Source organism: Notechis scutatus, chromosome 1 (genome assembly GCF_049901735.1).
Source record: "Notechis scutatus isolate UNSWTSFEM ecotype Mainland chromosome 1, rNotScu1.2, whole genome shotgun sequence".
NCBI classification, from domain to species: domain Eukaryota; kingdom Metazoa; phylum Chordata; class Lepidosauria; order Squamata; family Elapidae; genus Notechis; species Notechis scutatus.
In genome coordinates, this window is record NC_142009.1 from 94,732,585 (window position 1) to 94,744,585 (window position 12,001).

A 12,001-nucleotide genomic window follows, 5' to 3' on the forward strand; every position below is an offset into this window, starting at 1 on the left:
TCAGAGACCGAAAAGCTTTAAGTTTCCTGCTGTAAGTTGCAGGTTGAACTGAATAGCCTCAATGATTCCTTTCAACTCTATGACGGCATTGTTATAAAACAATGAAAATCATTAATTGAGTAATGTATGCCTAGGATTAGGTACTTTCACAGAATATACTGTTCCTTCCTTGTTTTCAAACTGAAGATGCATTTTTAATTATGGAGAAGCAGGGGTGTGGATACTATTAGAATGGAAGGCATCTAGGGAATACAAGAGATGTAGACTAGATTGAGAAATCAAAACAACACATTAGAAAATGTCTATGGCAAACCACATCTGAGACTGTTACCAATAAAATCATAAGAATATTCATTATATCATCAAGAATTGAGTCTGACCTCGAGAATCTACTGCATAGATTCATAGGATGTTCTGTTCCTTATTACTGAGAAACAGTGATTTGAACCAGATTCTATTGTAAATGTTCAATTTCTAAAATACGAACACACTCTCAGGAATAGACAACATGTGGTTTTATAACAAGGTTGCTTACTGCTGTCATACAGAAGCGTGTAATCCTTAATTATTAGAAATTTTGAACTCTGGAATGCCTCAGATAGGTTTTGCTGAAGTTATACTACCTGGATCTGTGAGCAGTATCAAATACTATTCACAAATATTAGGAACATAACAAAATATACCTTGATTCAACCCTTGCATCTCCCAAGATAGGTATTTCCTCATTATTTGTGCTACCATATCTGCCCTTGAGAGTATTGGTTGTTAACTAGGAACTAGGGTTTATTTCAGCATATCCTGCATTGTAAAATATTTTTGGAACAGTTTTCAGTATCCCTCAGTGAAAGAAAAGTACTCCATTTTGGTTGTCTGTAACTTAGAAACAGGCAACATTTTAATACAGTTGGCCCTTGACTCATGGCCACAATTTCTGCTGCTAATCAAAGTGGTTAATTGAACCACATCTGGTTTTACCCTTTTATGCTATAGCTGTTAAGCGAATCACTGTGGTTATAAGTGAATCGTATGGTTATGTGAATCTGGCTTTCTCCATTAACTTTGGTTGTCAGAAGCCATCTGGGAAGATTACAAATGGTGATCACATGACCACAGGATGCTACAACGGTTGTAAATACTTGTTAGTTGCTAAGTTTACTTTACTTTATTGTCACTGCACCTCATACAACAAAATCAAACACCATCTTCAGTGCACATCATGACCATGAAAATAAACACAAACACACATCCTTCACACTCCACACATTGAACCGAAAACCCCCAACACTGCACTATACAGTAGAATTCAAAAGAGCTACTGCCCTGGGATAGAAGCTGTTTTTCAGCCTATTTGTGCTTGTTTTTAATTATTCTGTACCGCCTGCCAGATGGTAATAATTCAAAAAAAGTGTGCTCAGGATGAGATGGATCTTTAAGAATGTTTTGAACTTTCTTAAGGCAGCAGGAGCTATAAAGCTCTTCCAAAGAGGGGAGAGGGCAACCAATGATCTTCCGGGCAATGACGTTAACCCTCTGGAGTGCTTTCCTTTCAATATTGCATCATGTGACTATGAGGATGCTGTGAGAATTGTAAGTGTGAGTCAATTTTTTTCAATACTGTTGTAACTTCAAACCAGTGCTAAACCAGTTTTAAGTTGAGGACTACCTGTACCTGAATAATTGCTGTCTTAGGTAGTAAATATAAATGTACCTCATTGACATTTCCCCCCAAACTGTATTAAAAGTCTACTACAAAGCCTGAGTTGCTGACAGGTGTTAAAGTAGACCAGGTATTAATATCACTTTCTTTCTAAGTGTATTTAAAAGATAGAAACTTCTAATTTCTCTCAGTAATTCGGTTTCTAGAGAAAATGGAAGGGCAGGGGCACAAAAAGCACCTGTAATTTTAATGCAAACTGAAACAGTTTGAGATAATGGACTAAGATGGATAGAAAATTCAACTTAATATTGTATCATGAAGTTTGTCACATCCACCAAGTTTTAGTCAAATTTCTCTAACAGGATAAACATACAGTGAAAGAAAATCAATTCTTGTGTTATATGCCTACTAAAAACAAAACAAAATACCCACATGAATACATGTAAACCAAAAGGTGACTTTGTAACAAACGAAATGAAGTGACTTCTAAAGCATTTCTTAGAATTGTTCAAATTGAGGTTTTATTACCCTTATCAACTTGTTTGCTTAAAAAGCATGGGTTAATAGTGGCATGTTTACGCACTTAAATGCTCACTTACTACACTTCAATAAGCCCATCGTAACTCCCATTCCTAGTGGTAACCTCCAGCTGCCAAGTTACATGATAAACCAGCAGCAGGATTACACTTGATCACTAAATTGGAAAGGAGGCCATCAGAAAACACCCGAATAGCAAGCTGGGTTGATTATTATTATTTTTTAAAAGAAGGCGACAGTGGCAAGTCACTTTGTACTCTTGCCAAGAAAGCAAAGGGGGTCAGGTCTGTATAATATTCAGAAGTTGAATTGGATTCAAACAAGATCCTCCGTTAGCTGCAAGGTTTTCTTACTCAAGTCTTTTCAGCCCAATTCGTTGATTTCTTTGAGCAGGATTATCACCCCTTTTGTGGAAGACTTATTCATAATACATTGGGGAACACTCGTACTTATTCATTCACGCATCGGGTGGTCTCTCTCTAGAGAGAGTATTCTGATGCCCTTATGATGACCGAGCTCCCTTTTTTGGGTTAACTAAGGGCCCGGAACAAAGCATTGCACAAGTTTCCTTGGAAGGGAGGATTCATTATCTGCGACTGCCAAACTGAGAGAGACAAAATGGAAGTGCCCCCGCCCCACTCCCACGTTAAGGAAGGAAAAGTTGAAGAGAAGGGTGAGTCTGCTGGACGCTCCTCTCTTGGCTTTGGGGCCGCTGCTAGCATTCATTATCTCCTCCTCACCGATCTGTCGTGACAACTTCTTGCTCGCAGGGGGAGGCTGAACTTTTCCTCCTATTCCAGCTTTCTCCTCCTCCTCCTCCTCCTTCGCTTCCAGCCTTTGGGAATCCGCCCGGAGAGGGGAGGATCCCTGCACAGCCATAACGGCGCCGGAGAAGACAGATCCTCGTCCCACCTCTGGGGGCGCCCAGGGGATCTGGGGGCTAGAGGACCCAGCTGCCCCCGCGGCGAAGCGAACGGAGCGAAGAGCCCAGAAAAGAAGTCGCGGCACTTTCGATATCATAGCCCGGGCTCTCGCTTTTCTCCGAGCACCTACGGAAAAACGGAGGAGTCAAAAGGAAAGCTCCACCGGTGCCTGCCGTTCAATCGGCGGAGCGGACACGACTCTGCTCCCCCGCCCCCGCACGTGTAATTTAGGGGAAACTACGGCTCCCAGCATGCAACGCAGTTTGCAGAGGGGGCTCGAAAGGAGCAAGCCGTGCGTTATGTTTGTTGGGAGTCAACGGCGCTTCGAATGTTTGTTGGGAGTCAACGGCGCTAAGCCTTTCTGATCGGTTTGCATCGTATGGTTTGCATCGTATGAAAATATTTTCCAGCTATTATTCGTTCTCCTTCTTGGGATTCTCCGTTGTATTCTCTGAAGAATCAAAATTCTTGGTGTGGGATATGGACTGCATCTGTATAATATTCTTGAGCCACATAACCCGTAATTCCCGCCATAGCTGCTCTTTATTGGAGGTGGCAACACACCCCTTTCAACCAGATCAAGGTTTAACCGTTTTGAAAAACACAGTGTTTCTCAATACTTTGTCCTTTCTGGTATCCCACGAGCATTTGTGCCAGGAGAGCACCAACTTCACTGTAGTAAATATGACTGGTTCAAACGGGAAATAATGGGTATGGCAGCCAAGCAATTTTGGAAGTTGTATGTATGGCATGCTGTCGTTGCATGGCCCTTAGCAGCCAACTTCATAATGAGCGCCTTGTATTTTCAGCTGCTCTACACCTGTCCACATACCTGGCTTTGAAATATAAACAGGAATTGAAGAGGCTTCTAGAACGAGGCTTCACCGGGAGATGGCTTAATTGATGATTTACTTAGGATGAGGTGATGCTAGAATGGTTCTCATTTGGGTATATATTCAGTTTGGGCTTTTGCACAATGCACTGCACCTAAAAATTACCATTTAAATGTATTTTGCAAATTTACCCAGTGTAGGCAAATAATTGAATGCCAAGACAGAAAATCAGGGAACATTTTAAACTCAGTTGCAATTATTGACTTGTAGCTCAATGTACTGTGGAATAAAGTTAATTTATGCTCCATTAAATCATATAAATCCATGTTAACTCAGGAAACTAAAGTTGTCAATCATGAGCTAGTAAGTTGCATGAACCCAGCCAAAGCAAACCCAGCTAAAAGAAATGATGGAATTCTAGTCACAATGCAAGCCCTGCCCTTTTTACACATATCTGTATGTGACATCTGCATATACAAAAAAGAGTGCAAGTTTGTATAGCTTACTTAGTTTCCACCTTGCTTTTTGAATCTCCCTCCTAACAGATGATCTTTGAAATATTCTTACTACTGGATTACTCCATCCTTTTGATCAACCCCCATCATTTGGAGTCCATTAAAAATATATATTTGAGTATATACAAATTTGAAACTTAGCTGTTTTTGTCTTTTAAGGAAACTAAATAATATCTTGGGCAAATTACCTGTAATTTTTTTAGAAGAGCCTCAAAATGTTTGATCTCCATACTTTTCCCTCCTCATTTGTAAACATGATGTTTGTCTTAAAGTGGGACAGTGGGTCTCTTTTAGCACAATCTATGTCACTGGAGTGTTGTGGGGGGAAAGTAATGAAGGAAGAGCTATGCATACATTGTTGAATTGCAATGTTAAATAAAAGCAAGATATAATAAAATAATCCTTAACGTTGTCAAAATATTCTGGTTCTGGAATTCTGGAACATGTTTCCATCAATATGCTGTATTCTTTTTAACAGTTTTGAGTTTTCACATAGCATTTAGTCTGTCCGCCTGGTCAAAGCCAGATCTAGTCTTCTGAAATCTGGTCCTTTCAGATCTGATGGGACTACAATACCCAAAATTCCCAAATTGGGAAACATTTCAATTAATATGTACATGTACATGAAAATAAAACAAAGCTAGGTTATCTCTCTTGCAAATTCACACACACAGCATGAATAGAACTGAAGCTGCAGCAGACGTCTAAGGAGGGAGGAAGGAGTTAATAAGGCACTGGAAAGAAAAGGGGAAAGTGTTCATATGGAACCAATTACAGTGGTATTGTAAAGGATGTTCCCTCCAGAGGAAGAAAGCTAGCTAATGGAAGAGTTATCTTCCTGGAAATGCAACAACACACATCTTGAACAGCTGGCAATGAACCAAAATATTTTTAAACCCCTTTGTTAAGATTAAAGGGAAAGAGTGACCAGTAAGATGGAGTTAGCAAAATTCTTCTAGAAAAATAGTTCTGAATGCAGCCCATTTTCTACCAGTTTCCAGATTTTGAATTGGTTGGGAGGGAAGGATACTTATAATACTTAATCGTCTTGGTTGTTTACTATTCAATTCAGTGATTTTCCAGGTATGTTATAACTTTCAAATTAAAGAGCAGGCTTTCATCAAAATTAGTATTCTGCTACAGAATGTTAAAAGACCAGTTGAATCTGGCCTGGTAGCCTGAGTTCCTTATTTAATGGCTCTTTTCAAAGGGAAAACCTAATTGTGAATGACTTAAGTCCTAACTAGACTTGTGTATTCCACTTCTTACTAATTATCACAAAGGTTTTATAAAGGCAGCAAACTTGCTTTGTACATGGAACAGAAAAATGGAAATCTAAACACCAAGTGGCATTGAAAAAATAAAATATTACCAATCACCGCTTAACGTTTATATAGCACACCCTACAACAGGAAATGCCATTGAGGATTTATTTGCTTACAGATTTGTGATTGTGGATGTAGGATCATCTGAGAGATGGATTTGTGATTGTAGTCGAGACTTCATAGTGATTTGTGTGTCTTTTATAAAGCTAGAGATGTCACTTCATCTAACTTGGCTGAAAAATGGACAAGGGAGGAATCAATGTTCATGGTATATGTTGGCATTAATGTTGGTTAAATATTATGGAGAATTTCTGAAATATAGCTAAAACAGACATAATGGAACCCTAGTGAAATGGACAGAACTAGTGAAGATACAAATTATAGAAAGGAGAAGGAAACACAATTGGAATTTGTGTCACTTTGCAGTTCAAAAGAAAGTAGTGAATTTGCTGTGATTTCAAGCTTGAACTTATATTGACCATCTGTGACTGGGAGCCTACTGTCTACTTTTAATTCCAATCATGTGGCTTTTTATATCTTTTTATACCAGGTGTCTATCCAGATACACAAGAGATTGTAGTGCTTTGTTTCCACTTCCCCACGTCAAAATATTTTTCCATGTAATACCTTATGCTACTACTAGTTAAAAAAGAAATTTCCTTGTGACAATTTTATTTCTGAATTCTTTGTAGATTCCCTCCTCCTAATTGACATGGAGAGGATGCCAAAATTCTAGATTTCTTTTTAGTGCAACTTTTGAAACATAGCTCTTCATGGTTACTATTTAATATCCCTATAAATAATAATAATAATAATAATAATAATAATAATAATAATAATAATAATAATAATAATAATAATAATATAAATCATCTGAGTGATCTGAAGTTATACGGAAAATCGGAAATCAAAATCCAGTCACTGACCAATACAATTCAAATTTTCAGCACTGACATGTGGCACTGAAGAAAAGAAAAATTGTAGAAAGTGATGGAATCGTAATGCCAAATGGATAAACCATCAAGTGCCACCAACCTGAAGCCTACAAATACCTGGGCATACTGCAGCTGGACAATGTCAAGTATGGGCAAGTGAAAAATGTGGTCAGCATAGAATACACACCAAGGGTCAGAAAAATTCTAAAAAGCAAACTGAATGGTGGTAACACCATCAAGGCTATAAATACCTGGGCCATACCCATCATCAGATATACTGCTGGGATCGTAAATTGGACACAGGCAGAGCTGGACAGCCTGGATAGAAAAATGAGAAAAATGAAGATCATACGCTATGCATTGCACCCACATAGTGACGTTGACAGGCTATATTTGCCCAGAAAAGCAGGTGGCAGAGGACTTTTGCAAGTGAAGCAGATAGTCGAAGAAGAAAAGCATGTTCTGGCAGATTATGTGAAAAACAGTGTTGAACCAGTTTTGATGGAGGTCAACAATAGGAAGCTGCTCAAAGTGCAGCAAACCAAGAATCAATACAGGAAAACCGATGCAAACTCGGGCTGACAGGTGTAACAAAGTACTGCATGGACAGTTCCTTGAAAAGATCCAAGGAAAAGTAGATAAGGAAAAGACCTGGTTATGGCTGACCAATGGAACACTGAAGAAAGAGACAGAAGGCCTGATTCTTGCAGCTCAAGAACAAGCCATCAGAACAAATGCAATCAAAGCCAGAACAGAAAAATCTGCTGATGACCCCAAATGCAGATTCTGCAAAGAAGCAGATGAAACCATCAATCACATACTGAGCTGTTGCAAGACAATCGCTCAGACTGACTTACAAACAACATCATAACACAGTCGCTCAGATTGTCCACTGGAACTTGTGTCACAACTACCATCTGCCTGTAGCAAAGAACTGGTTGGCAAGATTTAAATATAGTTAAAAGTGTCTTAAATTAGTTAGTTGGCTCTAATACAAATGCCTATGTAATCTAAGTCAGATTACTATTCCATAGTATTGTATGAACCTCCCCAGCAGTCCCAATCATACTCGCAAAGTTCAGTGGTAAGATTATTCATTTCTGGTGGTAGAAATTGGATATGCCACACTCAAGGCTAAGGATGTTGACAGTAACATTACTTGGCTGCTCAGCCTACCTATTCCTCCCACTATTTTCCTAGCCCCTTCTTTTCCTAACATTCCCTTTGCTACTGCCAATAATTTTGGAGTTTTCCTTTTCTCCTCCTGAAGCATTTTTAGCCAAACATAGACTACCTGGAACTACCTATCTGCACAAAGAATAATGTGTATAGAAGGTTGCATAGCCCTATATTTTTGTCATTTGACAGCTGATGTATGGGAGGTTATATATGGGTTGGCAGCAATTCCATGCATACTTGTAGCATGTTCTGCTCTGTTAAGTCCATTTTTTTCTTATTAGTTCCATATTAGATTGGGAATTCTAAAAGTAATTAGAAGAAGAAGGCAATGGCAAACCTCTTTCGTGCTGATTTCTAGAAAACTTCATGGATTCTTACTCTGTAGGGTTGAGCTGAAATGTTATGAATTTGGGATGTTTACTTTTGAAAATTAAGTTTTCAAAATAATATTCTTGTGGCTTTTCCAAATCCCTAACGTGCTATGGAAAACTGGTGTTTACAACTCTTATAGCTGGGTTTTTTTAAAAATTCTCTAAGATATGAAGACAATAGTTTCAGTTGTTTTATTTTGAAAACATGTTATCTTATCTTTTGTATGGAAACAAGGAATGATGATGTCTTTAATTGGGCTGCTGTGGCGCATGGCTTTTTGATGGCGCACTTCTGTTTACATACAATTGATCTGATCCTACCAGAGAGCTTTTTGTATGCTTAGGATCCAAGACACTTCCAGGCCTTACTGATCTCCAAGTAGTATTTCTCAGCATTGCATGATGAAGGTTTATTACTCTTCTAAGCAAAATCCATATAGCTTACAGTTTCTGAATACAGAGTTTTGACACCATTCCAGGATGCCACATTGCATTAGTGTATGAAGTCAGCCCAAAGCAGGAAACTGCTTCAATGGGATGTCTGTTGCCTTTTTGTTTCCTGCCTTTCGAAAAGAAAACGTATCTCTAAGTAAAAGGATATGTGCTTGAGAGGCCACTATCAGAAGTTATCCACCAAAGCAAGATACCATGAAACAGCTCACTAAAATCCAAAAATCTCATACTTTGAAACAGGTTGATGGGGGGAAATATGCCTCTCATACAATAACACTGGTAAATCTTTGCATTCTGAAGAGAGAAGGGGAGGGAGGGAGAATGGAAATCTTCCAACTGCTGTAAGTATTTTGAATTAATCTTCAGTCTGAAATGGACTGAAGAGAAAATGTGTCAAACAGATCATTAAAAAGCAACATCCACAATAAAAGGCATAATTTCAGCTTGATGCATATGCTGTGTACTGATTTCCTTTCCGGAAAAAAACGCCCTGTATTTTGCATTTTTGACCATGCGTATACATAACTACCAACAAAACAGAACACTCTTAATTGATTTCACTGGGATTTTCAGTCAGGAATGCAGAACTGGATCCAAAAATTTTCTTGTTCCAGTTGGAAGAGATGCATTATTGCGACCTAGTAAATCATTGTTTTAAGACTAAATTCATTGTTGGATAAAAATCCAAAGGTAAAACTTTGCTTCCCCAATGTTATTTTTGTGAAACATTATGGTTACTTTAAAAACCTTCGTTACACTTATATCTTTTTTAAAAATCCTTTTGAGATTTTTACTTTTTTTCCTGTCTAAAGGGCTATGTTGCAAAATAAAGGATATTGTTATCTATTTTTTTAGATGCAGAGGATATTGACAGTAGCATAGGTAGGATGCCATGAAACAGCTTGCACTACAGGGAAGCTCACGTTTTATAGAAGGATAAAGAAGACAGTAGATGAGAGATACAAAGAAAAGACATCTTAATATCCAGTGCTACAGAATGCTAGTTGACCAAAATGAAAAGAAGTGTACAGAAATTCAGCAACATGTTGAGTATGCATGCAGCCTCTTTTAAACTCAGTTTGCTCATTTTTGGTCTCATTTTGCAAGAGCTCCTCTTTCCCCATATAGTTACAAATTCATTCATGTATATCTGTGTGTGCACAAATACACAGAAAGACACAGGTAGACACTCTCATATAGAGTCAGGTTGCCTAAATTATCCAAGGCAGACAATGGATTTAGGTACTGTTATTTTTATTTCACACATATTTCGAATCACAAATTAAGTTCAAATTTTCATTCAAAACTCCAACAATATTTAACAAAAGTTAACACTTTATTTAATAAGCAATGAGGAAATTAGGTTAATATATGTAATTTAGGAACACATTTGTATGGGAATAGAGATAAACATAATAGTGGCAATTCTTTGTTTTTACCAAGGGAAAAACTGGATCATTTTACACATCTTCATAGCATATGAACTGGCAGACTAATACTCATCCTAAAATCCAAACATAAAACAAATATGGGCGTCCATTCTTTCTCTTTCCAAGACTGTTCCACATTTGAAACTGAAAGTAGAATTATACATTCCTATTAAAGGTCACTTTATTAGATCATGCAAGTCTTTTTAAGGGGGAGAAAGCTTGCAGCAAATTAGCTCTTGTAGATAGCAATATCTTGCAAATTTCTCTTTCAATCTGTGCAGGAAGGTACAAGTTGCTGTCAAATTTGTTCTGAGTGTAGATCTCTCCATCCAGCTCCAGAAGCTGATTTCTCTGTTTCTTCTTGTTCTTTATACTGTTTGCCTTTGCCTCCTGCTTTCGCTCTTTCATTTTCTCTGCCCCCAGTTCTTGACTCTGTAAGCTTTTTGTTACCCCTGGAAAGTATTACTCAGCAGGTGTAACAGTTTCTTCCACGTACCTTGACTTCCAAAAGCCACAACACCATCTTGCTTTTTATTGCAATCTATTGTGCCTTGCACATGGGGGCATTGGTGTTTGGACAGAGGCAGTGGTGGGATTCAATTTTTTTTACTACCGGTACTGTGGGGTTCTGTGGGCGTGGCAGGGGAAGGATACTGTGAAAATCTCCAGTCAGAGGGGGTATTTGCTGGCTCTCCGAACTACTCAAAATTTCCCCTATCAGTCCTCCGGAACTGGTCAGAACCTGCTGAATACCACCTCTGGACAGAGGCAACTGAATTTGGGAGGACATTGAATGAATTATTGACGTGTAAATAGTAAGCCAAGAAATATATTTGGACTCATAAGTAGTAGAGATTCATCTAGGCCATGGTTCCTCAAAGAAGTCAATATTGACCCCTGAGTTGAAGAGGTTACTAAATGTTTGGTGATCAGCAAATGAACAATAAATGATGAAAGGTTGATTGTGATCAATTAATTTTTTCGGGATCTCTGTAGAGTTCCACACCAGTCTCTCATCCTGAAGATGAGATAGATATTAACAGTTTCAGTAAAAGAAAAGGAAAGCTAAATCTCATATTGTTCATATTTTAAATATTACCTATTTTTATGAAGTCATGTCTACGATCATGGTACTATTAAATTAGTTATTAAATTATTTTCATATAATAGATGTTTGGGGGTCAATGAACAATCTGAAAGGATTGAAGAGTTCAGGGACCTCTGATCAAGCACAATCTTGCTAGGCAATAATATTAACTCAAAATTATTGAATTATGTTGCTAATTCAAAGTGATTCAATATAGGTTTTCATAATCCGAATCTCAGTTGTAACAGCCAAAATGCAGGTCTTTGCCCTGTTTTTGATTATAGCAAGTTAGGAAAGCCCAGTTTAATATTTTGTATCACTACACTTAGAGTGAGGTAACTAAAATAATAAATATCAGAAGTAGTCATCATCATCATCATTATCTTCTTCATCATTCCTGCAAGTGCAGAGTCGCTTTTTGGATCAAAGAACACCATCTTGCTTGAAGAAACACAGCATCCAGGTCATGTCTGCATTTGAATGGAGATGGGTGGTGACAAAAAATTGATCAAATGGCTTGTCACCTGGCTTTAAGTTAGTTTGATCCGTGTTTGATCTGTGTTCACTTTGGCATTGCCCTGATGAGTGGGCAGTACCTCACTGCCAAATATCAAAAGTAGTGATGGCCACATTTTTAAAATTATCACAACATTTACAAATTCCTACATACACGTAGCATTTAGCAGGGAGTGTCCTTTTATCTTGCACCTCATGCATTTCTTGTCTGAACATTTCCCATCAACTGGCCAAAGCAGA

General features: G+C 38.1%; 2 protein-coding genes across 3 annotated transcripts in view; one reads left to right on the forward strand and one right to left on the reverse strand.

Annotated features, from left to right (window-relative positions):
- Positions 1 to 4,849, reverse strand: part of AKAP7 (A-kinase anchoring protein 7) — a 68,454-nt gene extending 63,605 nt beyond the window's left edge. For both annotated transcript variants that reach the window (XM_026666105.2, XM_026666104.2), the window contains exon 1: positions 2,935 to 4,849. In XM_026666105.2, the coding sequence (XP_026521890.2) occupies positions 2,935 to 3,214 (280 nt within the window). In that variant the 5' untranslated portion in view covers positions 3,215 to 4,849. The remainder of the gene's footprint in view (positions 1 to 2,934) is intronic.
- The window catches only part of EPB41L2 (erythrocyte membrane protein band 4.1 like 2), a 119,918-nt gene continuing 109,441 nt past the window's right edge, over positions 1,525 to 12,001 (forward strand). Inside the window, exon 1 of the mRNA XM_087971655.1 lies at positions 1,525 to 1,587. The gene's annotated coding sequence lies outside the window, so the exon portion shown is untranslated. The remainder of the gene's footprint in view (positions 1,588 to 12,001) is intronic.